The following is a 23,422-nucleotide window of genomic DNA, read 5'->3' on the forward strand; positions in this document are numbered from 1 at the left end:
GGTGCAGCGGGGGTGGTGGTGCAAGGGAAAGGTGGAGGAAGTCTGAGCGAGGGAGTGTGCGGCTGGAGAGGAGACACCTAGTGCCGCGCTACTTCAGAGACCACTCCAGAGAAATGAGGGCGCAGGAGGCAGGGAGGGACTTGGGGGCGGCAGAGAGGCAGCAGGGCCGGAGGCCCTGAAGCCCCAAAGAATAAGAGGACAGAGACGGAAGGCAAGAGGCGCAAAGCATTAGCTAGGGTGCTCTAGGACCGAATCTGACTGGGATGCAAAGCCCTCACCCCCACCTCCAGGAAAGTAAAGGGCTTGGTGAGTTTGAGAAGCTGAGGAGTGGGGTGGAGTCTGGAGGCAAGGGGAGATAGGAGGGTCAAGGCTGGAGACCTTGGGGTTAGGTCACACAGGATTTGTGGGAAGGCGCAGGGAGCAGGGCTGGAGGGTAGTGTCTGATCTCAGCCCCCACTCCTCATTCCCCTTCTTCCAAACCCATCTCGCAGGGCAGGATGGTTTGCAGAGCAAATGACTGCCCCGGAGCACTGAGTGCAGCTAGAATGCTAGTCCCTCCACCTTGCACTGAAGGAGGACAACTTAGGGAGTGCAGGCCTAGTCCCTGGCAACCCTAACAGCTCCATTGGCTGCCGGGGAGAAGGGGGCCCTGAGTGCCAGCCCCCACTCTGAGGCTGTACCCACCTATGGTAACCAACAGAAACCAAGAGGATCATGCCCTTCACATAACAGAGCAGGAAACTGAGGCTCAGAGAGGGTGAGTGGCTTGCCAAGGTCACACAGCAGGTGGCAGGGCCAGCTCAGCGCCCACTTGTGCCCAATCGTATTCTGAGTGGAGAGGAGCAGATGGCTTCCCAGGGGCCTGAAAGCCAGCAGCCCGGGAGCCTCTCCCTGCCCAGGGCAACGGTTGTCCCTGTCTGACCCGAGCCTGCTGTCCCCTCAGTGTCTTCAGTCTGGGGGGGCTGCGTGGAGGTGGACTCCGAAACGGAGGCCGTGTACGGAATGACCTTCAAGATCCTGTGCATCTCCTGTAAGCGGCGCAGTGAAACCAGCGCAGAGACCTTCACCGAGTGGACTTTCCGTCAGAAGGGCACGGAGGAGTTTGTCAAGGTGTGTGTGTGTGTGTGTGTCTGACAGTCAGAGGCTGAAGCCCGAAGAGCAGCAGTTGTTTGTTTTTAATAATTTACTACTACGGATGATCTGGATTCAAATTCCACCTCGGGTGCTGCCAGTGATCCAGTTGGGATGCTGGACAAGTCCTTGGGCCTCTCTGGGCCAGCGTCCTCACCTGTGAGACAGACGGACGGTGGTCTCTCTCATGGGAGGACTGATGGAGTTGGTTGATGTGCCCAGCAGGCGGCTGGCACAGGGTATCTAGCCTTGGGGTGGGGGTGTCCCTGCGTGGCGTAAACAAAGGGCTGTGGGCGGAAAAGGTGGAGGTAGCAGGGCGCCCACAAGCACCGAGGAACCGAGCCCTGGCAGGTGACTGATGACTGGGGAAAACAAAAAAGTTCTACTCTGTCGCACACTGGGTCTCCATGAGTAGGAACGGACACAATAGCAAGGGGGGGCCGGCGCGGGGGGTGGGGGGCGGCGGTGGTGGAGGAGGAAGCGTTGGTATGGTTTGGCAAAGTCCTCGTGGAGCAGCAGCAGCAGAACTGTCTGTGGCCTTCTCAACATGACGTGGGTGTTTTGAATGACACATGGTGGATGGGGGTGTGCCCTACATTCCTGAGAGCCTGCAGGGGGAGCTGAGGTTCACGCAGATGGGATCCGGGGCCCTCAGCCCAGCCTAAGGAGCATCTCTGGCGGCTGGGGGGTATGAGGGAGACAGTAAGGCCAATGAGGGTTAGGGGTGACTGTGTAGTGTGTGTTTGCAGGGGTGAATGTTGTGGGTGCGTGTCCAGGTCTTGGGCAGGTTCAGGCAGTGACCCCAACTGCCCCATCCCCACGCCGACTAAGGTCAAGTTGCCTGTGTGGTCTCTGGGTCGTGGCTGGGGAAAGAATCCAAAAAGGACGGGGAGGGCAGACCCTGGCGGGGGACACCAGCCTCCTCTCCCGTGGTGCCCAGATCCTGCGCTACGAGAATGAGATGCTGCAGCTGGAGGAGGATGAGCGTTTTGAGGGCCGCGTGGCGTGGAACGGCAGCCGGGGCACCAAGGACCTGCAGGACCTGTCCATCTTCATCACCAACGTCACCTACAACCACTCGGGCGACTACGAGTGCCATGTCTACCGCCTGCTCTTCTTCGACAACTATGAGCACAACACCAGCGTCGTCAAGAAAATCCACCTGGAGGTGGTGGACAAAGGTGAGCTGGGCCCCACCTGGCCCCCTGGCCGCTGTCATCCACCGGGGGCCAGATGGAGGGACAGATGGCAGGTGGAGGTAGGCTGGCTGCAAGCCTGGGCCAGCCAACTGCCCACGGCACCTACCAGGCTCCACCCCCACCCCCCACTTCAGGCCTCCCTTCTAAGCACCCGCCATGGGGTGGGGGTCACAACGGGCTGCTCTCCCCTGCATAAGGGTTCTGGGTGCAAAACGTAAGACCCAGCTCTACAACCAGTGCAGGTGGCCTTCATGCCTCAGAGCAGAGGGGGGCCTGTGGGCGACGGAGATAATGATAATGGTCCATCCCACCCCCGATTGGAGCCATTCTATATAAGGGCTGGGGGTGGCAATGGGGATTCAGCAGAAGGCTGGGTGTTGGCTGCTAGCTGGGTGTTGGCTGCTGGCATGTGTGCGGCAGGGCCTCACAGTGTGGCGTGGTGGCAGGGGCTCTGGAGATTGGATTTGGGTAGACTGAGCCCTGCCTCCCCCGCCTCACCCTGGTGGGGGGAGCAATCGATCACAATGTTGTGTCACTTGTGTGGCACTCCGACGATGTGACTGTGCACATCAGTGCTTGGGGGGCGAATGGTACATTTGCAAAGAGGCTTTGATTCTGTAGGAAGGTGCTGGTGGTGGGAGGTGGTGTTGAGAGGGAGAGAGAGTGGGGGTGGGGGGTGGGCTCCAGATCCCAGCAAGGCCCAGAAGCAGAATGTGGATGTGGGAGCCCCTCCCAGTCACCCTCTGGGCTTGCCCCCGTTTCAGAGATGAGGAAAACCAAGGCTGGGAGGTGACCAACGCTTGAACCCAATCAGACCTGCGCCGCTGCCACTCCTGCCTGTGGCCTGACTCCCTGCAGCCCGTTGGTGGCCAGAGCCTGCTGCAGGATTCTTTTGATCTTTGGCATGTCCACATTTGTCATCAAGGTGGGACAGCAGAATACCCCTTTGAGTGGTGTGTGTGGCCCTGGCCGGCGGGGTGCTGAGTGCCGTGGTCATCGGTGGTCATCGCAGCCCAGGGAGACCGAGCGGCTGCGTGAGCTGGGGGTGAGGGGAGCGCAGTTACCACAATAAAACCCAAGCTCACTGCTGCCTCTCAGATAGGGTCTCCCAGGCTGCAAGTCTTTGCAGGGAACAGACAGCCTCATTTTTCTTGTGAGGAGGGGCTAGCAGGTTTGAACCACCGACCTCGTGCTTAGTCGCCTGCGCCTAACCCACTGCACCACTGGGGCCAGGCCGTAACGAACATGCCTAGAATATTTCAGTATAACGCTGGCTCTATTATTGCTCTCTCAGGAATCCAGGCCCAGGGGAGGGGTCTAGTAGGTAGGGGGCTCAGGAGGCCCCTTCAGTCACTCCGGAGCTTTTCACCCTGGTGTTGAGCCGAGGCAGGCTGATAGCTTCATCTGCATGGTAGAGGCAGGGCTTGCCACACCTGTGTTTTCTTTTTTTTTTTTTAATCGTTTTATTAGGGGCTCATACAACTCTTGTCACAATCCATACATACATCCATTGTGTCAAGCACATTTGGACATTCATTGCCCTCATCATTCTCAAAACATTTGCTCTCCACTTAAGCCCCCGCATCAGGTCCTCATTTTTCCCCTTCCCTCCCCGCGACCCCCTCCCTCATAAACCCTTGATAATTTATAAATTATTATTTGTCATATCTTGCCCTGTCCGACGTCTCCCTTCACCCACTTTTCTGTTGTCTGTTCCCCAGGGAGCAGGTCACATGTAGATCCTTGTAATCGGTTCTCTCTTTCCAATCCACTCTCCCTCCACCCTCCCAGTATCGCCACTCTCACCACTGGTCCTGAAGGGATCATCCGCCCTGGATTCCCTGTGTTTCCAGTTCCTATCTGTACCAGTGTACATCCTCTGGTCTAACCAGACTTGCAAGGTAGAATTGGGATCATGATAGTGGGGTGGTGGGAGGAAGCATTTAGGAACTAGAGGAAAGTTATATTTTTCATCATTGCTACATCGCACCCTGACTGGCTCATCTCCTCCCGGAGACCCCACCTGTGTGTTTTCTTTCGGTTTAGCATAATTTATATTATACTATCTCCTGAGTCCCTGGGTGGTCCCATCATTTAAGCTGAAAGGTTGGCAGTTTGAATCCACCTAGAGGTATGACCGTCTGCTTCTGAACCGCCACAACCTGACCTTGAAAAGCCCCGTAGAGCCCGGCCCTACTGTGCCCCACCCCCACCCCCACCCCCCAATGGTAGCAGACCACCTCCCAGAGCCCCTGTGCTTAGCTGCCTTTTCCACTATAGAGCTTCTCCCACTGTGTCCCATTCTCCAATGCCTCCCACCTGCCTGGTCCGGGTCCCTTCCCACTCAGGGCCATCCGTATGGTGCCTTGTCCGACGGTGCTGTGTAGGGTCTTTAGTGTCTGTGATCTCCCAGAGCGAGCTCACCAGGCCTTTCTTACAGTGTACTGCTGAGTGGATTTGAACTGGGGACCCATGGTTAGTACAAACCTCAGAAAACTCCAGACTCATTACCATGGAGCCAGTTCTGACTCCCAGTGGGCCTACAGAATGAAGTGAACCTGCCCCTGTGTGTTTCTAGACTTTAGTCTTTAAGGGATCGGGCAGCCTCTTCGTTGTTCTGCAGAGCGGCTGGTGGGTTTGAACTGCTGACATGGTAGTTAGCAGCTCAATGGCACTAGGCTCCTTAGTCAAGTGCAAACTGTTGGCACCACTCCGGGGCCTTCTGCTGCTTCCCAGGCAGGGTCTGTGTGTTCACAAGTGCCGTTCATTCACAGTGTGAAAGTTTGCCTTTCTAACGCGGTTCATGTTTGCACTGCACTGAGGGTTGGAAAGGGCTCCGTAGCCGGGCGTTGAACGGAGTGTGCTTGCTGTCTACATGAGACTGGACTAGAAGGTTGCTATGAGTCAGAACTGACTCGATAGCAGTGGGGTTGGTTCATTCTGTAGTAAGAGCCCTGGTGGTTAGGTGTCGGGATGCTGACTGCAAGGCTGGCAGTTCCAACCCACCAGCTGCTCCTACCGAGAAAGGTGGAGCTACCTGCTCCTCTAAAGCTCTACCAACTCAGAAAGACCCTATATATGGACGGTTGTTGCTTTGAGTCGGAATCAGCTGGATGGCAGTGGGTTATACTGCGGCATTTTAACATTATCCAACGTGGAACAGTATTTCTGTCATCATCCATCTGTGGCTGTGGCGTGGGGATGGGAATGGGGGCGATGTCTGTCCCCTTACTTCATAAGAGATAGAAGGATCGCCATTGCCATTAGCATCAGCCCAGCCTGATTCCTGCGAGGCAGAGGTCAGACACGGCCTCCAGCCCCTTCACCAACCCTGACAGCCTCACCCTCCCATCGCAGGCTCTACCGCGCCCTCAGCTGACAGCCTGTGGCAGTGGCCGCACATAACTCCCAGACAACACTCCCGAGAATGGAGAATGGTGTGCTTAGGGAAGCAGCCAGCCACAATTCAGGATCAGGAACACCTAGGATACAGTTCTTCAATCAGGACAGCCTCCTTTTTCCAGTCTTCCCAAGCATACCCTCTCTCTGGCCCCATGGTGCCCCCGGCCTGGATCCCACCCAAAGTTCTTTTAGCTCTGCCCTTTAGTGCTCTGCCAGCAAGCCTCCTGCCCAAAGGTACTCTGCCCTCTCCTTCCACGGACCAGGAAGCCCACAGCTTCCAGCCCAGGTCCGGCTGCCCCTGCTCCACCACTTCCGGGGTCACAGCTCTGACTCCTGGTCCAAGGCGCTTTGGCGCAAGGATCGCCGGTCACGCTGTGCTGCTGGCTCTTCTTTCTGGAAGGCAGTGTCATCCTCGTCAGTCTGTGGAGTGGTTCATTTTAAACCAAGCAGGATGGCAACACATATCTCCCTCTTCCCATCAGAACGTATCATGTATCGTGTCCCTTATCACACAGCAGTGTTTGTTCATTACGCACAACACTCTGGTGTGGTGTTTTCTATTAGCTCCGATCTTGCTGCGTTTCCCACAGTGCCCACTGCCTTGTATGGCCTCTTGGTGAAAACCCCAAAGGAGTGAACCAAGCCATTTCCAAAGGGTCAGATGGACCTCAGGGCTGAGGATGAGACTGGCCTGGGAGGGGTGCCGCAGGGGGTAGGGAGCAGATGGGGCTCAGGCCTCCCCGGAGCAGGCGCAGGTGAATGGGGAGCAGGAGGTTAATTCTATTTTGGGTGTACTTGCGTGAGCGGTAGGCACTCTAGGAGAAGCAGCGTCAAAGAGGGGAGGACTCCGGCCTGTGGTCTGAGCAAGAGGTGACTGTCTGGGTTTCCGATCCCAGATCCCAGGCTGGTGGGTGAAGCTGTTGAAAGATCTTTTGTTTCCAAGAGAACTCCAAGGCCTCCCCACCCCGGTGCCTGTGGCTCACAGTGTGGCCCTGCGAGAGGCCGGCCTGCTGCGCTGCTGCCTCAGTTCCTCATCCTGCGACACCTGTGTGTGTCCGTGGAGCCGGCACTGCGTTCACGGTAGCCAGGGCCTCGCCTTTCTTTGGTTGTGGGAGGCTTACAGAGCAGATAGAGATCGGATCTGTCAGCCAGTCAATTCTATCAGACAGGATAGAGCCACCCCTGTCAGTTTCCGAGACTGTAACTCTTTACAGGAGTAGAAAGCTTGGTCTTTCTCTCGAGGAGGGGCTGTTGATTTTGAACTTCTGAGTTTGTGGTGAGCAGCCTAACTCAGAACCAGTATTCCACCAGAACGCCTATTCAGTCAGTCACACTTAGGGTTAAATCTTAACTCTGAGCCTACATTTGTGTCCTTGGCCTTCTTTGGGCCTCAGTGTCTCCCTCTGGAAAATGGGCTAATGGCCCACCCCTCACTCTCCTGATATCACTGGGGGGCAGAAGGCAGAGTGCAGGAGATACCAGGGCACCTAAGTCCACCTGGGCCCAGGGTTCTGGGAGTCAGGCAGGAACGCAAATGACTTGTACTCCGTGTGGTTCCTGAGGTCCAGCCTCTCTCCTTCAGGGTCATTTCCAGGGGTCAGGAGTTGCTCAGGTCCAGGGTTTGTTGTAGTGTAGGGCCCGGCCGGGAATACACACTCACTGTGGGGGGGCATACACATAACATTTGGTGAATGAATGAATGAAGCAATGAATGAAAGAACACCGTGTGGAGCCCTGCCCCAGGTCTTCATTCAGAGAGGCAGGGAGACAGAGCCAGCATGGAGGCACCGTCACTCTGGCCCAGGAAGGGCCTCACCTATTGAGGAGGGGGTAGGGTTGTCATTCAAGGAAGCAGAAACCCTGGCTGTCTGGAAGGAGGGCCCACGGAAGTGGGATGGATATCCGGGGAATTGGCTTGGGATGCCAGGATGGCCGTCAGTTCCGGTCCCCTGGCTGACCCAGCTCCTTTTACAGTTTAAATTTAGGCTCAAGGACAGAAAGCGAGTGGTGGCCAGGGCCAGGGCTGTGGAACAGATGGAGGAGGGCTTCCAGAAAGCCGCAGGGCGCAGCCAAGCACGTGGAGGAGGCAGCTCTGAGAGGGGGTTCCATTTCACTGAGGGAAAGGGTCAAAGCTTCTCTGTCCAGCGCCACACAGCTAGGAAGAGGCGGGGCGGGGATTCAAACTCTGGCGAGCTGGCCCCACGGCCTCTCCTCTTGACCACGATGCTGTGCTGCCCCAATAATAACATATAATAATAATACAAATAATAGAACACATTACTGAGTCGTGTTAGACCGCTAACCGCTGCAAGGTGGCTGTTCAAACCCACGAGCCGTCCTATGGGAGAGAAAGGAGGCTGTCTGTTCTTGCAAATATTTCCCCAAACCAAACTTTGTGCCATCGAGTCAATTCTGATTCAGAGCAACCCTAAAGGCCAGGGTAGGCCGACCTCTGTGTGCGTCCCAGGTTGTAACTCTTTATGGGGGTAGAAAGCCTCATCTTTCTCCCAAGCAGTGGCTGGTGGTTTCGGACTGCTGACCTTGAGATTAGCCGTCTAACTTGTGACCGCAACACTACCAGGGTTCCTTGTAAATAGTTACAGCTCCAGAAATCCTCTTTGGGATCACTGTGTATCGGAATTGATTCATCGTGGGCTAGTTGTCGGTCAAGGTGCCCTGCAGGCACAGCGGGTTAAGCCCTGGGCTGCTGAAGGAAAGGTCAGCAGTCAGCAGTTCACACCAGCAGCAGCTTCTGTCAGAGAGAGAGAAGAGTCTGTCTGCTCCAGTAGAGAGTTACCGTCTCTGAAACCCTAGGGGGCAAGTCCACTCTGCCCTAGAACGTCAGCCCGTTAGGGTCAGCTCCACGGCGGCAGGCAATTATCTGCCAGGAAACTGGTGCCACCGTGGTGAAGTGCTCAGATGCTGACGGGAAGGTAAACCTGCCTATTGGTCCCCTAAAAACTATTAGGTAACGCCCCCTAGGGTCACGATGAGCCAGAGTCCACTCAAGACCTTCTTAGGTCAGGAATCCCCAGGTTGGAAGTTCAGACCTCCCTAGGAATGCCTTCTAGACAAGTCCAAAGATTTACTTCTGAAGGGTCCCAGCGTGGAAAATCCTACCGAGCAGTTCGGCTCTGCCGATGTCCGGTTGCCGGGAGTGGCCCCGAGTTGCCGGCAGCCCCTGGTCTCCTGCAGAGGGAAAGCAGGCAGCCCTCTGCCCTCGGGAGGGACTCCCACACAGGGGCTGCAACAATGAGCTCCAACAACTGAGAGGGTGGCGCGGGGCCCGCCAGTGACTGATGCCCAGAGACGTTAAGTCATTTGCTAAAGGTCACACAGCCAGCAAGTGGCAACGTCGGGATCTGAACCTGTGCCCCCATTCCCCTCCTCACCGGGGAGCCTGAGGCCAGCGGAAGCTGGTTCTTGATAACGGTAACATTGAGGACACTGCGCCAGTGCGCACCTCTGCCTCCCCACCCCCGCCCCATCTTCCAGAGGGGCAGCGTGTTTATTCCTGTCTGCAGATAGACAGGTCCGGGGAGGTGGACAGACTGCTCGCGACTCACAGGGCCAACTCCTGGCACACTGGGGCCGGGCGGTGGTGCCGCCCGAGTCCTGGCCCCCAGCCGTGCCCCTAACCCCTGCCTGGCCCCGCCCCCGGCAGCCAACAGAGACATGGCGTCCATTGTGTCCGAGATCATGATGTACGTGCTCATCGTGGTGTTGACCATATGGCTTGTGGCCGAGATGGTTTCCACCAAGAAAGAGGTCCGCCGCCGCCACGGAGGCCGCCGCGCAGGAGAATGCGTGAGTGCGGCGGGGGCGGGGCCCGCCGACGGGGGCGGGGCCCTCCGGACGGGGGCGGGGCTGCCTCCCCCGGGGCCGGCGGGGAGGCTGCGCTGGGAGAGTGGAGAGAGAGCCTCGCACAGAGGAGGGTTGTGGGCGAGGGCGGCCAGGCTGGCTGGTTGGGGAGCCTTCACACTCCCCTAGAGGGTGCCCCGAGAGGGGCTCCCTGGGGTGGAACTAGGTTGTGGGAGGGGGACAGCTGGGCAGGGAGCCACTTCCCTAGAGGGATAAGGTGAGGGACCCACTTGCTGGGGGAGCCAGGCCGCTAGCGGGAGGGGGGGGTGCCCTCCCTAGAGGGGAGGGTTTTTGCCCTAGGTGGGATGAAGTCCTGGTCCCTGTCCTCCCAGCCCCCACTTGCACATTTCCTCAGGGTCCTCCCCTTTCCCTGAGTCAGGAGTCCGGAGCCCCAGGGTGCAGGTCTCAGCCTTCCTTTCTGGTGGGGGTTGGGTCTAACCAGCCAAGGGGGTACCATGATGGTCTTTGTCCCCACAGTTCAGAATACCTGGCCATCACCTCAGAAAGCAAAGAGAACTGTACGGGCGTCCAGGTGGCTGAATAGCCCAGGTAGGATGGGAGTCGTGATGGGGAGGGTGGGTGCTGGGGGACTCTGGGTAGAGCGCATGAGGTCCCTAATGCCTTCTTTCTCCCTCCGCCTTTTCAGGCCCTGGGCTTCACCTCAAGGAAGAGCCAGCCCTAATGGGGAATACCCAGGCACAGCCTGCCCCTGCCCCACAATGGGGGTTGGCCATTCCTGGGCCTCCACGCGCCTCAGAGTCCTGCCAACAGAGCCGCCAGGGTGGGAGGCGGGCAGGGGGCTTGGCTCGCACCCCCATTCCAGCCTTCCTCCTCCTGCCCCCATCACCCACCCACCGCCATGCATGATGGGTAAAGCAATACTGCCGCTGCCCCCACCCCGCTTCTGCTGCCTGTTTAAGGGGGTGAGGCGGGGGCAGAGGCTCCACACCCCTCCCTCTTGCTGATTTGCACACATTGGCCGCTTCAGACTCGCACTGCAGGGCACCCCTGTCCCTAGCTGCTGTCCCTCTTCTGCCCAGCGGGGGGCGGGAGGGGCACCATGGGCTGGGATCCCTTGGGGCAGGGGCTTCTGGGACCCCATCTGACCCCCAGCGACATTACCCCTCCCGCTTCCTCCGGCTGGACCTGGGGGGGGTCCCTTGTCCCTGTGATGCACCCTTGCCCCGCCAGACCCCCAACCCCACCCTCTCTCACCAGCCTTGGATTGTGGCCACTTAGAAAGGGGCCCGTTCAGCCTCGTTTCTCTTTACAGAAGTAGTTTTGTTCATGAAATAAAGATTCTTGGACTTGATTGATGGTCTCTCTGGTGACACCCCCACCCCACCCCCCAACTCAAAAGCCTTCATTTCCCTGGCTGTGCACACAGGGGGACTAGCAAGGGTACAGGATGGGGAGCACGGAATGCTGAGCCCCTGCCTGAGAGCAGTGGGTGAGGCCCCTTGTGTAGCTGATTAGTCTCCCAGGTCGGGCCAGTCATTAGCTCAGCAGGGGCAGGGCTGCTCCTGTGGAGATGAAGGTGGGTAGGAGGAGCCAGCATGGGAGCCTGGGGTGCTCGGGGAGGAGAGGCAGCTCCGGTTCACGGTCTATGTTGTCACTAGCAGTGTGTGTCTCAGGAGGGAAAGGATGAGACAGAAAAGCATGAATCTTCAGCAAGGAAGAGAACTGGAGGTGGGGGGCTGGGCAGCACGGAGGCTACACAGTCTGTCTTGGGGAGGGGGGCTGCAATGGGTCAGCCCAGGAAGGGAGTCTGTGGGACCAGTGGGTGGTTCTGACTGGGTGCTTAGGGTGCCTGCTGTGGGGGAAGCAGGTTGACTGTGGGACGGGCAGGAGTCCAGAGAGCAGGTGGGTGAAGGCCTCTGAGCAGGAGCAGGTGGGCCTGACTGCGTGTGGACAGTCTCTCTGGAGGGTGCTGCTGAGTTCGAGTGGGTGGGTGGGTGGCGACCCTGTGGGTCTGAATATTTATCTGGCCCTGGGGTCTGACCCTGCTTGCTCTTGACTGCTGGCTGGACAGTGTGTGTTTGTCGCTGGACGCTCTCCGGCCCTTGGCCTGGACATCAGCACGCAGTGGTGCGTTTTCCAAGCCAACTCCCCCCCCTCCCCATCTAGGACTTTCTGAGCGCCAGAGGTCACTGCCACAGTCAGGCAGGCAGGCGGGCGGGCAGCAGAGGCTGCCAAAGCAAACCAGTCCCTGTGACTTGTAGGAAGGCTGCTGGGGGCGGGGAGGGGGTGGCGGGAGGTGGCTGGGCCTGGGGAGGGGGGGAGTGGCAGGGCAATGTGGGAAGGCGCTGGGCTAGGGGCTTGGGAGGGGGCAGGGAGGAGGCTGGTACTGAGGCTGCAGCTGCTGCCTGGTTCAGGAGCTGGGCGGCAGAGGGCTTAGGAACTGGGCAGGAGAGCAGTGTGTCCGGTGATCAGGGGTGCTGGGAGGGGCAGGGGCAGCAGAAACAGGAGTGAGATTAGGATAGGCAGGGTCCTGCTATGGATTCCTTTCCATCTGTCTCCTCTCTCCTGTGGTCCTTCTAAGCACCCCAGCCCCGGGGGGCCCCCCAACCTCCGCTCCCACCTCCCTGCGGAGAACAGACACACCTGGGCCCCCAGCAGTCTGGAGTCGGGTTGGCTGTGCCTGCCTGGTGCAGCCCTCATAAGCCCAGCCCCCGCTGCTGGGCAGGTGGCCTCCTGAGCTGCCAATCCCATGTCCAGCCCCTCCCTGCCCCTCCTCCCGCCTCTTTCTCGGGCCCCCTCCTCCCCAGGTGAGGCAGCCAGGCCTAGCAGGCCCCACGCCCGCTGCCTGCTGCAGCCTCCTCTGCCTCCCTGGCCGCCTGCTGTTGCCGGCCACCATGCGCCTGCTCCGGCCAGGAGACTGACCCTCGACCTGAATCGGCACACAGCTCCCCCCACCTGCCAGACCCCAGGGTAAGGATGAGGGGCCCCAGGTTCAGTTTCAGCTCCGAGGACGTGGGTTGCGTTCCCCACTCCCCAACCTGGTGGCCACTCCTAACGGAGGACCTTCCAGGGTCATCAAAGGGGTCATCACTCTGGCCTCCTCAAGGAGTCAACAGCCAGGCGTTCCCGCCCCCTCCTCCCTCAAGCACACAAGTGCAGGTCCCAAGCCCCTCTTCTCCCAGATGCAGGAGTATGGCTCCCCAGCCCCCTCCTCCTCCAGGTCCAGGAGCAGGGCCCCCCAGGTTTGTGAATGCAGGGCTCGCCCTGTCCTGCGCAAGACACAGGGCTCAACCATGAGCCCATCTCCTTCTGCATTAGGGCTGGGGCCGGGGCCTGGCCTTGGACCTCCCTAGATGGGTGCCAGACCTGGGGGTGCTAGGGCTGGGCTGCCCCCCCCACCCCCACCAGGCCCTGCCTCCCTGTCCCTCTTCCCGCAGGTTCTGCCCGGCCCCGGAGGTCAGCCCGGGAATCATTAACCAGAGTCCGGGACATGGCGGAGAAAGAAGGTAAGTGCTTTTTCCCCCCGAAGCCCCCCATGGTGTCTCTGCCTGAAGCCCCGCCCTCTGAACCGTGTTCTCAGCCCTTCACCCCTTCAGTGCCCCCTTGCTCTGGGCACCCCTCTCCTTGTTCTTCTCACCCCCTTGGGAAGCTTCGTCTACCCGGTTAATAATTAACCACCTTTTCTGCGTAGCTGGACCTCCACCTACCTCCCCAATCCCTCATGCAACCTTCCTGGCTCTGGGCCTCGGTTTCCCCTCACTCCCTAAGGGTTCATAAGCTGGCCCTGGGCCTGCCCTCTCATTGAGGCTAACATGGGGTGGCGGTCAGTATTTGGGGTGCATTTGGATCCTCTCTTGCGTGTGCTTTTGCCGTGCAATCCTGGACATGTAGCTTCGTTGCTCTGGGCTCCCCTCTTGCCCTCGGTCAAGTGGGGCTCCTGACACCACTAACTGCGGCCTTGGGAGCACAGATCCCACCAGGTAGCAGCCCAGCACACACTGCTGGCACTGAACCACAGCGGTTCTGACAGTGGACTGTGGATGAACTTGGCGCATAGGAGCCCAGGACCCTCCACGAGTCTAGACCCTGTCCCGCCTCTGGGCCCTGTGGGCAAAAGAGCAGAAGGCAGACTTTGGACCCAGCCTGGATGGAGGGGGAGTCACCCCAGATGACGGAGAAACTGCCTGACCCAGAGGCCAGTCTGCGGGACTTCTGAAGCGGGGCTCCAGGTGACCAGATGCCCTGCATCTTTGCCACCCAGGCCACCAACCAGAGAGGTCAAGTTAGGGGCAGCCTTGCCTGCCTGTCTTGCAGCCGGGCAGCCTCCTTCCCCGCTTCCTGGAATTATGTGATCCGGGTCAGCTCCACGCCAGACTGCTGCCAGCTGCATGGCCTTGGGCACACCACTTCCATCCTCTGGGCCTTGGCGGCCTCATCCGCACACCGCAGAAGATACTGAGAATTCAAATGGGAGCCGACGCGGGAAGTACAGGAGGGTGGCCCCCGGGATGAGTATGGCTCTCCGGCCCCCTCAGGCCTCCTTTGGCCCCAGCATGGCTGTCCCCTCAAACCCTCCACCAGGTAGCCTTGGCCCAGAGTGAGCTCAGGCAGCCCGTTGCTTGGGAAGAGGAACAGCCTCTGGCCGAGGGGACATGTGGCACCTTCGGGTGCCTTCCTTCCTGGAGCTGACTGCGGGAGGTACCAGGACAGGGGCCTGCAGATGAACAAACCAGGGATGAAAAGGAGGATAGGGCCCCGGGAGGGGACAGCAGTGGGCCAGGGTACAAGGCAAGCAGAGGGGCACAGCAGGCTCTCGTGTGCTCCTGGGTAGCATGGGCTGCTTCTAGAAGGATGGGAGACGCCCCAGCTGGACACAGACGCTCCAAGGCTCTGATGCTGCCCTGAGCTGGCGGGTGACTTGGTGCAGGCCGCTCAACCTCCCTGGGTCTCCCTCCTTTTTTGCTCAAGGCCAACCGAGAAGGGTGATATTGAAGGGGGCTTCCTTAGGGCAGGACAGGGCTGCGGGCTGACAGGCAATCCTGACGGCCAAGGCTGCTGCTGCTGCTGCTGCTGCTGCTGCTGGAGTTTCGCAGACACAAACCCACGGCGAGCTGCCTGGTGCTACCTCAGTCTCACAGTCATCGAGCCAATTCCCACTTACCGCCATCCTCTAGAACTGCCCCGATAGGTTTTCTAGTCTGTCACTTTATGGGAGTAGAAAGCCTCATCTTTCTCCTGGGGAGCAGCTGGTGGTTTCAAACTGCTGGCCTAGTGGTGAGCAGTCCGAGGCATAAGCTACCAGGGGTCTTGGAACGGAAGGTCATATCTGAGTTGACACTCCAGTAGGGAGTGTGGCGGGAATCACGTGTGTCCTGCATGGAGGACAGTATGGCTAGAATCGGAGAGGTGACAGGCTGCTGGTGGTGTGTCTCCAGGTAAAGCTGAGAGCGGGGTCAGGAGGGAGGTAAGAGGCCGGAGCACCCCTTAGGCTGTTTCCACCCAGGGCGATTGCTTTTCCCGGGCCATGCCGGGTCTCTCCACAAGATGGCGCTGGCGGTTGGGTACCCGGCTGCCTTGTGTTAGCCAGTTCTGTGGGCGGGGATGCTTTTTTGGAAGATGACTGCAAGGGTTAGCACTTCGAAACCACCAGCAGCTCTGGGGGGAAAAGATGAGGCTTTCTGGTCCCTTAAAGCTTTACCATCTTGGAAACCTACGGGGGCAGTTCTACTCTGTCCTAGAAGGTCGCTGTGAGTCAGAATCCACTCGATGGCAGTGAGTTTGGTTTGGTTTCTGGGTAAGGTGCCTGATCATGACCCACACGTTTGCGTGTTTTGTTTTGTTTGCTTGTTTAGTTTGGGGTATTTGGCGGGGGGTGGGGGGTGGGGTGGGGTGGTGGTGGCATATGTTCAGAGTACCATGGGCTTCTAAAAGGACAAACAAATCAGTGCTGGAAGAAGTACTGTCACCATGCTCCTGAGAGGCAAGGCTGGAGAGACGTAGTCTCACGTGCTGTGGGCGTGTTGTCAGGAGAGACCGGTGCGTGGAAGGGCGTCATGCTTGGTCAGGCAGAGGGCAGTGACAAGCAGGAGGTCCTCCCCGAGATGGATTGACAGTCGCTGCGACCAGCACAAGAACACTTGTGAGGATGACGCAGGACGAGGCAGCGTTTCACTCTGATGCACACGGGTTTGCTTTGGGTCGGAACCGATTCCGGGACACCTGACAACAGCAGTAGCGTGTTCAACCCCAAATCTAAGTCCCGCTCTATTTTACCGGGGGCTGGACGTGCCCGGCTGAGGGCTTTGGGCTAGGTCCCAGAGACCGTGGAAAGCCATGGAGGGTGCTAGGCAGAGAAGGGGCGAGGTTGGCTGTGGTTTATAGGAAGATCTCCTTCACTTCCATGTGGAGTAGGGAGCAGAGGACAAGGCTGAGGCCTGGTGTAGCTGGGGGCAGGGAACGAGAAAACCAACTGATGGCCAAGCTGGGGGAGGGGTGTCCTGAGAAGGAGGGACAGTGTTGCAGGCCAGCGTACTTGATATGAGACCTAGCAAGAAAAACCGATTCGGTGAGGTACAGCCAGCATGGAGACTGGTGGGTGTGGAAGGCATAGGGGGTATCCAGGGGGACCTGTCCCGGCTGCCTTGGAACCCGAGGTCCAAGGAGAGAGTCCAGGGCTGGAACCGAGAGGAGAGCGTGAAGCTATGGAGTGGGGTTGGTGCCTCCGGGGGAGTGGGGGGAGTGATGGGCAGGAGGTGGGACCCGCACCCTGGAGTGGGGAGAAAGGGAGGGGCAGAGAAGGTGCCATCTGAGGATAGAACAGGAACGTGGTGCTCCCAGAGCCCGAGGAGGCGCTGGGCCCCTGGCACATGTGGCTCAGGGCATGCACATGGAAACACTGAGTGGACTTTTTCGGACACAGAGCCCAGGATTTCACCTGTGAGGGGCTTTGTGGCTCTCCCACAAGAGAAGACACAGGGAGAAGTGAGGCTGGGGGAGCGAGGGCTTGGCTTACTGGTCACAGCCCCGTTGCTGGCAAGGCCTTTTGAGGTGAGGGTGCTACGGGGCAGACTTGGGGGGGGGGGCGGCAAACTTGAGAGTGCTTTCCAAGATGCCCAGATGGGGCCAGGAAGATGCTAGGGGAAGACTTGGGGCGGCAAACTTGAGAGTACCTCCCAAGAAGGCCAGGGGTCACCCAGCAGGGACTGGGCCGGGCTGACCACTGGGTCCTCCTGTGGCCACCATGCGAGGCTCTAGAGTCTCACATTCTTCAGACACCCAGTCACTGGCTGTTTTAAGAAGGCCCTGGACTCCTCCCCACACTGCTCTGGGCACTGGCCTGGCCCGGTGCCTGCCAGCCACACTCCACAGTCACAAAGGAGAGAGCTGGGCGCCCCTGCAGCCCCTGCAGATGCCAAGGGCAGGTGAACCCATGCCAGGCCCAGCTGAAGGCTTTTAGCCCCCTGCCTTTTTTTGGCTTCAGCCTTCCCACAATCCTTAGCCAAATGGTTGGCTTCTGATCCTCAGGGCCCCACTTCTCCCAGGTGGTACCTTGCCCATGCACCATCCATTAGCCCCGCTAGCCTGCTCCTGCCCCAGGGCCTACTTTGATGTGTCCCTAGGGGGTGGCCCAGCTCAGAAGTTGCTTCATAGAAATCCTCCCTGACACCCCCCACCTTACAGAAGCTCCACCGGCTGCCCAGTTCCCCCACCCAAGTGCCTTTCTCCGTAGCCTTTAGCACAGCCTAGAAATGACTGGTTCCTCCGCTTGTCTCCACTTCTCTCACCTCCTGCGGAGACACAGGAGGAGAACCGCAGGCGCACAGGGGCGTACAGTTCTGTCCATCCTGCGTGGGGCTCCTCAGAGCTCAGAAGAGGGCCCCACAAAGCTCATGAGGAAAAATGCAATATCAAAAACAATCTTTTTCCATGAGCTCTTTTGAAGCCCCTTCATAGAATGGGGGAGAACCATGGGGCTTTTTACTCCCGCAAAGATTTACCTTCTCAGAAACCCACAGGGGCAATTCTGCCCTGTCCTGGAGGGTCGCTGTGAGTCGGCCTGCACTGGATGGCAGTGGGTTTGGCTGGGGGTTGACGCTACACCAGACGACGCAGAACAGGGCGGGGTTGTCTCTTGATTAGACACTGGGACCCGCTACCCAGATCTGCCAGGGTCTAGGCCTCCCTTCTCTCTGCGTCCTCCTGAACAAATCATCCAGGCTAGCCCTATCTCTGAGCCTCAGTTTCCCCAATCTGGGAAATGGGAATCCCAGTGTCAGCTTGAAGTAAGGGCTGAGCCCCTGCCTTCCGAGCCGGGCTTGCCACATGGGCGGCAACGGGTGAGAGTTTGGGGTTTATAAGGACAAGCTAGAACCTTGAGGTGGGGACCAGACGAGAAAACCGAGGCGCAGAGAGGTGAAAGCCCCGGCCTAAGGTCCCAGGGCAAGAAAGCCCCACACTCCCTGCCGTGGGGTCAGCTCCAACTCACAGCGACCCGAGAGGACAGAGTGGACCCAGCCCCGTGCGTTTCTGGGACTGTCGTTTTGTTGTGTAGGGAGAACATGGTACGTCTTAATCCTTTCCCGACAGGCCACTAGACTGTTGATTAAGAGAGCCGTGGGGTCAGTGGCAGCCACAGGCAGACGCGCATGCGTTAGTGCTCCAGAGTCCTGCTTTGTGTGTGGGGGGTGGGGGGTGTCTGAATGCACTGCTGGGTCTCTGCTCACACTCGATGGAATCGGTTGCGGCAGACTGCAGCTTGCGGGTGGCTTCCCTGTGTTTCCTTGTAAACCCTTGGCTTTCCCATAGAGTGTTTTTTTCACCATCCTTAAGAGTGTTCTTCGGCCTGGTCGGCCCGGAGTGGGTGCCGCTGACCCCAGGGCGATGAGCGCTGGATGGCTTGGCCGGTAATTATGGGCAGGCAGACCCGCCCCTTCTGGTTGATGTCTTCCCATGGAAAACCCTCGTTTTAAAGGGGACCCTCGGTGCTTTGCGGCAAAGTTGATTTCCATCCTGAAGGCCCCCTGTCATATGGAAGGTTGCCGGGAACAACAAGCCCTAGCCGAGTCACTCAATCAGCTCCATCCACCTGGATGGGATGGGAGTTGTTCATTCCACATTTGCGGATTTCTGTACGGTCCTTCATCAGCCATCTTGGGTCTTGAGACGGTCGCTTGGTGGGAATAGAAAGCCTCCTCTTTTCCCCAGGGAGTGGCTGGTGGTTTCGAACTGCTGGCTTTATGATTAGCAGCCTAACCCGTAACCCACTAAGGCTCCTTCCGGCCAGGAGAGAGTGAGGGAGGCCAGTGTTTTGAAGGAAGGCTGGCCGGTTTCCATCCTCTGGTCCTCAGCCTTCAGAAGGAAAGTTGATCTTGAAGCTAATCGGGGTGGGAGGGAGGACCCACGGACAGAGGGTGTAGTATAGCAGGCTAAAATGTGGCCGTGGGATTGTGCCAGACAGCAGGAGAAAGAGGCTCCCAGAACCCTCGGGGGAGTGACCAAAGGCAAAAAAGGGGTCCAAGGAGAGGCAGCACCAAGCAACAGAAAGTGCAATGTCATTGGGGACGAGAAATCTCCCAAGTGCCAGCAACGTGCCAAGAGAGGAGGCAGGGAGCTGGCAGCTGTCCTAATCGGGCCCCTTTCCCAGCTGGACACCCCTTGGGGTGCCAGACACCTGGTTCTCCGTGTGGCAGGCTGGGGTGAGGGCGGAGGGGCAGGGCAGAGCTGGCCCCAGGCCCAGGCCCTGCGGATGAAGACAAGGCTGGCAGTGGCCCCAGCATGGTGTCCATTGCAGGTGGCCGGACTGTACCCTGCTGTTCCGGATCCAAGGTGGCCGCTCTAACCGTGGGCACCCTGCTGCTCCTGATGGGCATCGGGGCGGCGTCCTGGGCCATTGGTGAGAGTGGTTCCCTGTGCCTCTACCTTCCATGGCCCCATGGCGCCCCCAGCCCACTGCCTTCACCTTACCTTCTCTGCAGTGACCCTGCTACTCAGGAGCGACCAGGAGCCACTGTATCCGGGTGAGTAAAGTGGGCAGGTCCCTCTGGGGACTCCTGGATGCCCCCCGCTGGGGATCCTTGCAAAAAAGCCTTTGCCTGGTAGGAGGGCTTGTGAGCCTACTATTGACCCAGGTCAAAGGTGCAGGCCAGTGCTGCCGATGACAGCGTGACTGAGTGCCTACTGGTGCCGACCCAGCACCGGCCTCCTCGCCTGTGCATCCGAGGCTCTGGTATGGCCATCGAGGTCACAGGAGTGGACACAAGGGACAGCTTTCAAATCGTGACATGGATGAGATGGAAGACCGTGGACCGGCCGGCCTCTCCCTCAGTCAGAAACCGCTGTGGCGCTTTTGTGTGGGTTGACCTGTGCTTATACACGTGCCCTCTCAGTGCCTGCGGGGGTAGGACTTCACCCCCAGCCCCACTCCAGCCCCCCGTTTTACAGATTCGGCAGTAACTAGAGGCACAGAGCCGTGCCGTGGTCTGCCCCAGGTTTCAGAGCACACGTGGCCATGAAAAACGTGTCCCAGTGTCCGTCAGCTCGCTGAGGGCCCTCCTTTCTGTCGCTGGCTCTCCACTGTCCCAGGCACGATGCCCTTCTCTCTTTTTATTTATTTATTTTATAGTGAACCCTCGTTTATCGCGGTTAATCGGTTCTAGACCCTACCGTGATAAATGAAATTCCGCGAAGTAGGATTCCTTATTTGTAAATCAAATATTTTCGTAGTTAGAGCATAGAGGACATGAAAAAACACCCTTTAGTCACCATTACACTCGTATTACCCAATTTATTAAACGAAAAAGAGAAAATACAGTAAAACATTTTGGACGTTACAATTATCATTTATTATTTATTATATTATTTATGGCATCAAGCGTGTACAGTATGAGCCAATCAGTGGCAGTAATGACAGAGCATGCGCTGTTACGCAAAAACCGCGATAGAGTGAAGCCACGGAAGTCGAAGCGCGAAGTGGCGAGGGTTCACTGTATTTTTTTTTGCATTTATTTATTTATTTTTAAAAATCGTTTTATTAGGGGCTTATACGACTCTTATCACAATCCGTACATACATACATCAGTTGTGTAAAGCACATTTGTACATTCATCGCCCTTGTCATTCTCAAAACATTTGCTCTCCACTTAAACCCCTGGCATTAGGTCCTCATTTTCCCCTCCCTCCCCTCTCCCCCCTTCCTCACGAGCCCTTGATAATTTATAAATTATTATTTTGTCATATCTTGCCCTGTCCGACGTCTCCCTTCCCCCACTTTTCTGTTGTCCGTCCCCCAGGGAGGAGGTCACATGTAGATCCTTGTAGTCGGTTCCCTCTTTCACGATGTCCTTCTCCAGGAACTGGTGTCCCCTGAGAGCATGTCCAAAGGACATGGGGGACAAGTCTCCCCAGCCCAGCGTCTGAGGAGCGTTTGCGCTGTCCTCCTCCCAGGACAGACTGGTGTGTTCTTTTGGCAGTCCCTGGGGCACCTCCACCACTCTTCACCAACACTGATTCAAGCGCATCCATTCTTTCTGGTCTGCCGGATTCAGTGTCAACTTCCCAAGCTACGTACGAGGCGATAGAAAACACCAGGGCTTGGGTCAGGCGCACCTTCGTCTGTAAAGTGACATCCTTGATAGCTAACACGAAGGAGGTCTAGCGCAGCCGATGTACCCAATGGTCTTTTGCCTTCGGCTTCCAGGAGAGGGCTGCTGCTACGACGGCCCTCTTTTTACAGATGTGGACGGGAGGGGCCCATGGGGGAGCAGCTGGTACACAGTGGAGCCAGGGATGGAGTTTGGATTTGTCTGGGACTGAGGGGCCTCGGGAGCTGCTGACAGGAGTGGTGGATGAATGAATGCATCTTCCCGGAGGCAAGCCCCGGGCTGCCATAGCCCAGGGCAGCAGGGAAAACAAGGAATTTTGGTACTGGGTGATGCTGCTCACGCCAGTGAGCCTCAGTTAATCCCATGAGAGATACAGGCCCCATCAGGGGAAGCAATAACGACTGGGGCAAGACAAGCCGTCCGTCCATCTGCCTGTGCCCGGCTCAGACCGCAGAGCGTCATGGGTATCGGCTCCGGAAATCCTCTCGACCGCCCTCGGTCCTCCCTCCTTGATTGTATTTGTGTTGGAAACGTCTTATTGTGAACGGGGGGCAGGGCTACAGAGCAGATCTGTTTTCCGCTCAGTACCTCCTCACCCACCTTCTGTTTCCTGCCCCTGCCGGGGTGGCCCCCCCACAGTGCAGCAGCACTCACCCCGTTTCCTCTCTGGGTTTCCCATTTCCACTTCAAGTGGGGAGACCTTTAAGGCCACTTGGGTCACCAGGTCCCCAGCCCACCACTGGCAGAGCCAGCGCCCAAGGCCCCTGCTGTCCAGTGCATTTGGACTCCGAGAGAGCCTAAGGGCCCGGGTAGAACGGCTGCTGTAGAGTTCTGAGGTTGTAACTCTTCACGGGAGCAGACAGCCCATCATCCTCCAGCTAAAGCGGCTGGGGGGTGTGAACCGCTCACCTTGTGGTTAGCAGCAGCCCAACGTGCAAACCAGGGCTCCTCAGTCACTGGCAGGGCTGGACTTTAATCCAAGGCTGTCTGGGTCCAGCCCTGACTTATGTATAACTCATACTCTGTTGGGCTTTAAGAGCGACAGCTGGCCTCCTGGCCGTAGTAAAAGCCTATCATATGCCAGGCCCTTTGGCTGCAGCTTGTACCAGCAGTCTGGGAAGAGCTGGGGGTGGGGGGCGTGAAGTTACCATCACCCCCATCTTGCAGGTGGAGGAAACTGAGGCGCAGTGAAGTGAACGGGCTTGTCCAAGCTCACAGGTCGAATAAGTGACAGCGCAAAGTGGCCACATTCTGCTGGAAGCCTCCCCGTGGCTCCCATGGCCATCGGGAGAAAGCCCCAGACCCCGTGGGTTCCACTCCACCCTCCCCTCGAAGCTGCACGGCCAAAGCTCCCCCACCCCCGGGCCTCTCCAATGATTCATTCCTCCTGAATGCCGTGAAACAGCCAAATTAAACTCGCTACTGCCATCGAGTCCCCTCGGCCTCCTAGCAACGCCATGGGACAGAGTAGGACTGCCCCGTGGGCTCCCAAAGCTGTCAGTCTGATGGGACTAGAAAGCCTCCTCTGTCACCCTCGGAGCGGCTGGTGGTTTTGAACTGCTGACTCTGTAGCTAGCATTCCCCTGCACCACCAGGGCTTTACTCCTTTTCAAACTCAACCCTGGAGGCAGGACTCCTTTGGCACTGTTACTTCTCAGCTTGGGTGGGTGGGTGGGGCGCCTCATACCAATTCTGACCCCTCTCTGGGCCTCAGTTTCCTCATCTGTAAGATGGGCTAAGAATAATCCAGTGAGAATTAGGGACTCCTAACCAACTCAGTAAATGCTGGTTTGGGTTTTTTAAAATTTGTTTTTGCTTCTCATGCTTTAGGCCTTAGCTCTCCTGAACAAGGCCTCCCTGGACCCGCAGGCCCCATGCCCCCCACCCCATGGCCGTCCCAGACCAGATGCTTCTGGTAGAAGCATCCTCATATGCACCGGTGAATTCCGAGTGACTCCCAGGAGGGCAAGGACATTTGTTTGTTGTCCCCGCCAGCGCCCAGCACACAGTAGGTACACAGGAAGTCTTTGCTAAATAATTAGACACAGAGACGTTAGCCAGGTGACACACTTGACCAGGGCCTTCCCGCTGGGACCTAACCTGGCCAGAACTCAGTCCGGGCTCTGGCCAATGCCAGTACCTAAGCCCTTCACTCGGGCTTGAGTTTTCCCAATAGGGTTGGCAAATGACGAAAGAAAGATCCGAACCAGGAAAGACAACCCCCACGACACTGACTACATTCCCACCTCATTTTGCGGGGCGGCGGGG

At 58.0% G+C, this 23,422-nt stretch overlaps 2 protein-coding genes across 3 annotated transcripts in view; both read left to right on the forward strand.

Moving 5' to 3' along the window:
• Window positions 1-943: 943 nt before the first annotated feature.
• On the forward strand, window positions 944-10,905 carry SCN1B (sodium voltage-gated channel beta subunit 1). Its single transcript, XM_030886254.2, has 5 exons — window positions 944-1,110; window positions 2,072-2,312; window positions 9,397-9,539; window positions 10,071-10,142; window positions 10,240-10,905. The coding sequence occupies exons 1-4, from the start codon at window positions 1,003-1,005 to the stop codon at window positions 10,131-10,133; spliced, it is 555 nt and encodes a 184-aa protein (XP_030742114.1). The 5' UTR covers window positions 944-1,002; the 3' UTR covers window positions 10,134-10,142; window positions 10,240-10,905.
• Window positions 10,906-12,366: 1,461 nt separating this feature from the next.
• HPN (hepsin) overlaps window positions 12,367-23,422 on the forward strand; it is a 20,420-nt gene continuing 9,364 nt past the window's right edge. Inside the window, exons 1-4 of one of the 2 annotated variants that reach the window (XM_004715780.2) lie at window positions 12,367-12,524; window positions 12,992-13,060; window positions 19,345-19,446; window positions 19,529-19,570. In XM_004715780.2, the coding sequence (XP_004715837.1) occupies window positions 13,045-13,060; window positions 19,345-19,446; window positions 19,529-19,570 (160 nt within the window). In that variant the 5' untranslated portion in view covers window positions 12,367-12,524; window positions 12,992-13,044. The remainder of the gene's footprint in view (window positions 12,525-12,991; window positions 13,061-19,344; window positions 19,447-19,528; window positions 19,571-23,422) is intronic. The other variant, XM_045292756.1, reaches the window with a different exon arrangement.

The sequence above is a fragment of the Echinops telfairi genome, unplaced genomic scaffold (assembly GCF_000313985.2).
Source record: "Echinops telfairi isolate 266 unplaced genomic scaffold, ASM31398v2 ScPeMD7_655;HRSCAF=1070, whole genome shotgun sequence".
Classification (NCBI taxonomy): Eukaryota; Metazoa; Chordata; class Mammalia; order Afrosoricida; family Tenrecidae; genus Echinops; species Echinops telfairi.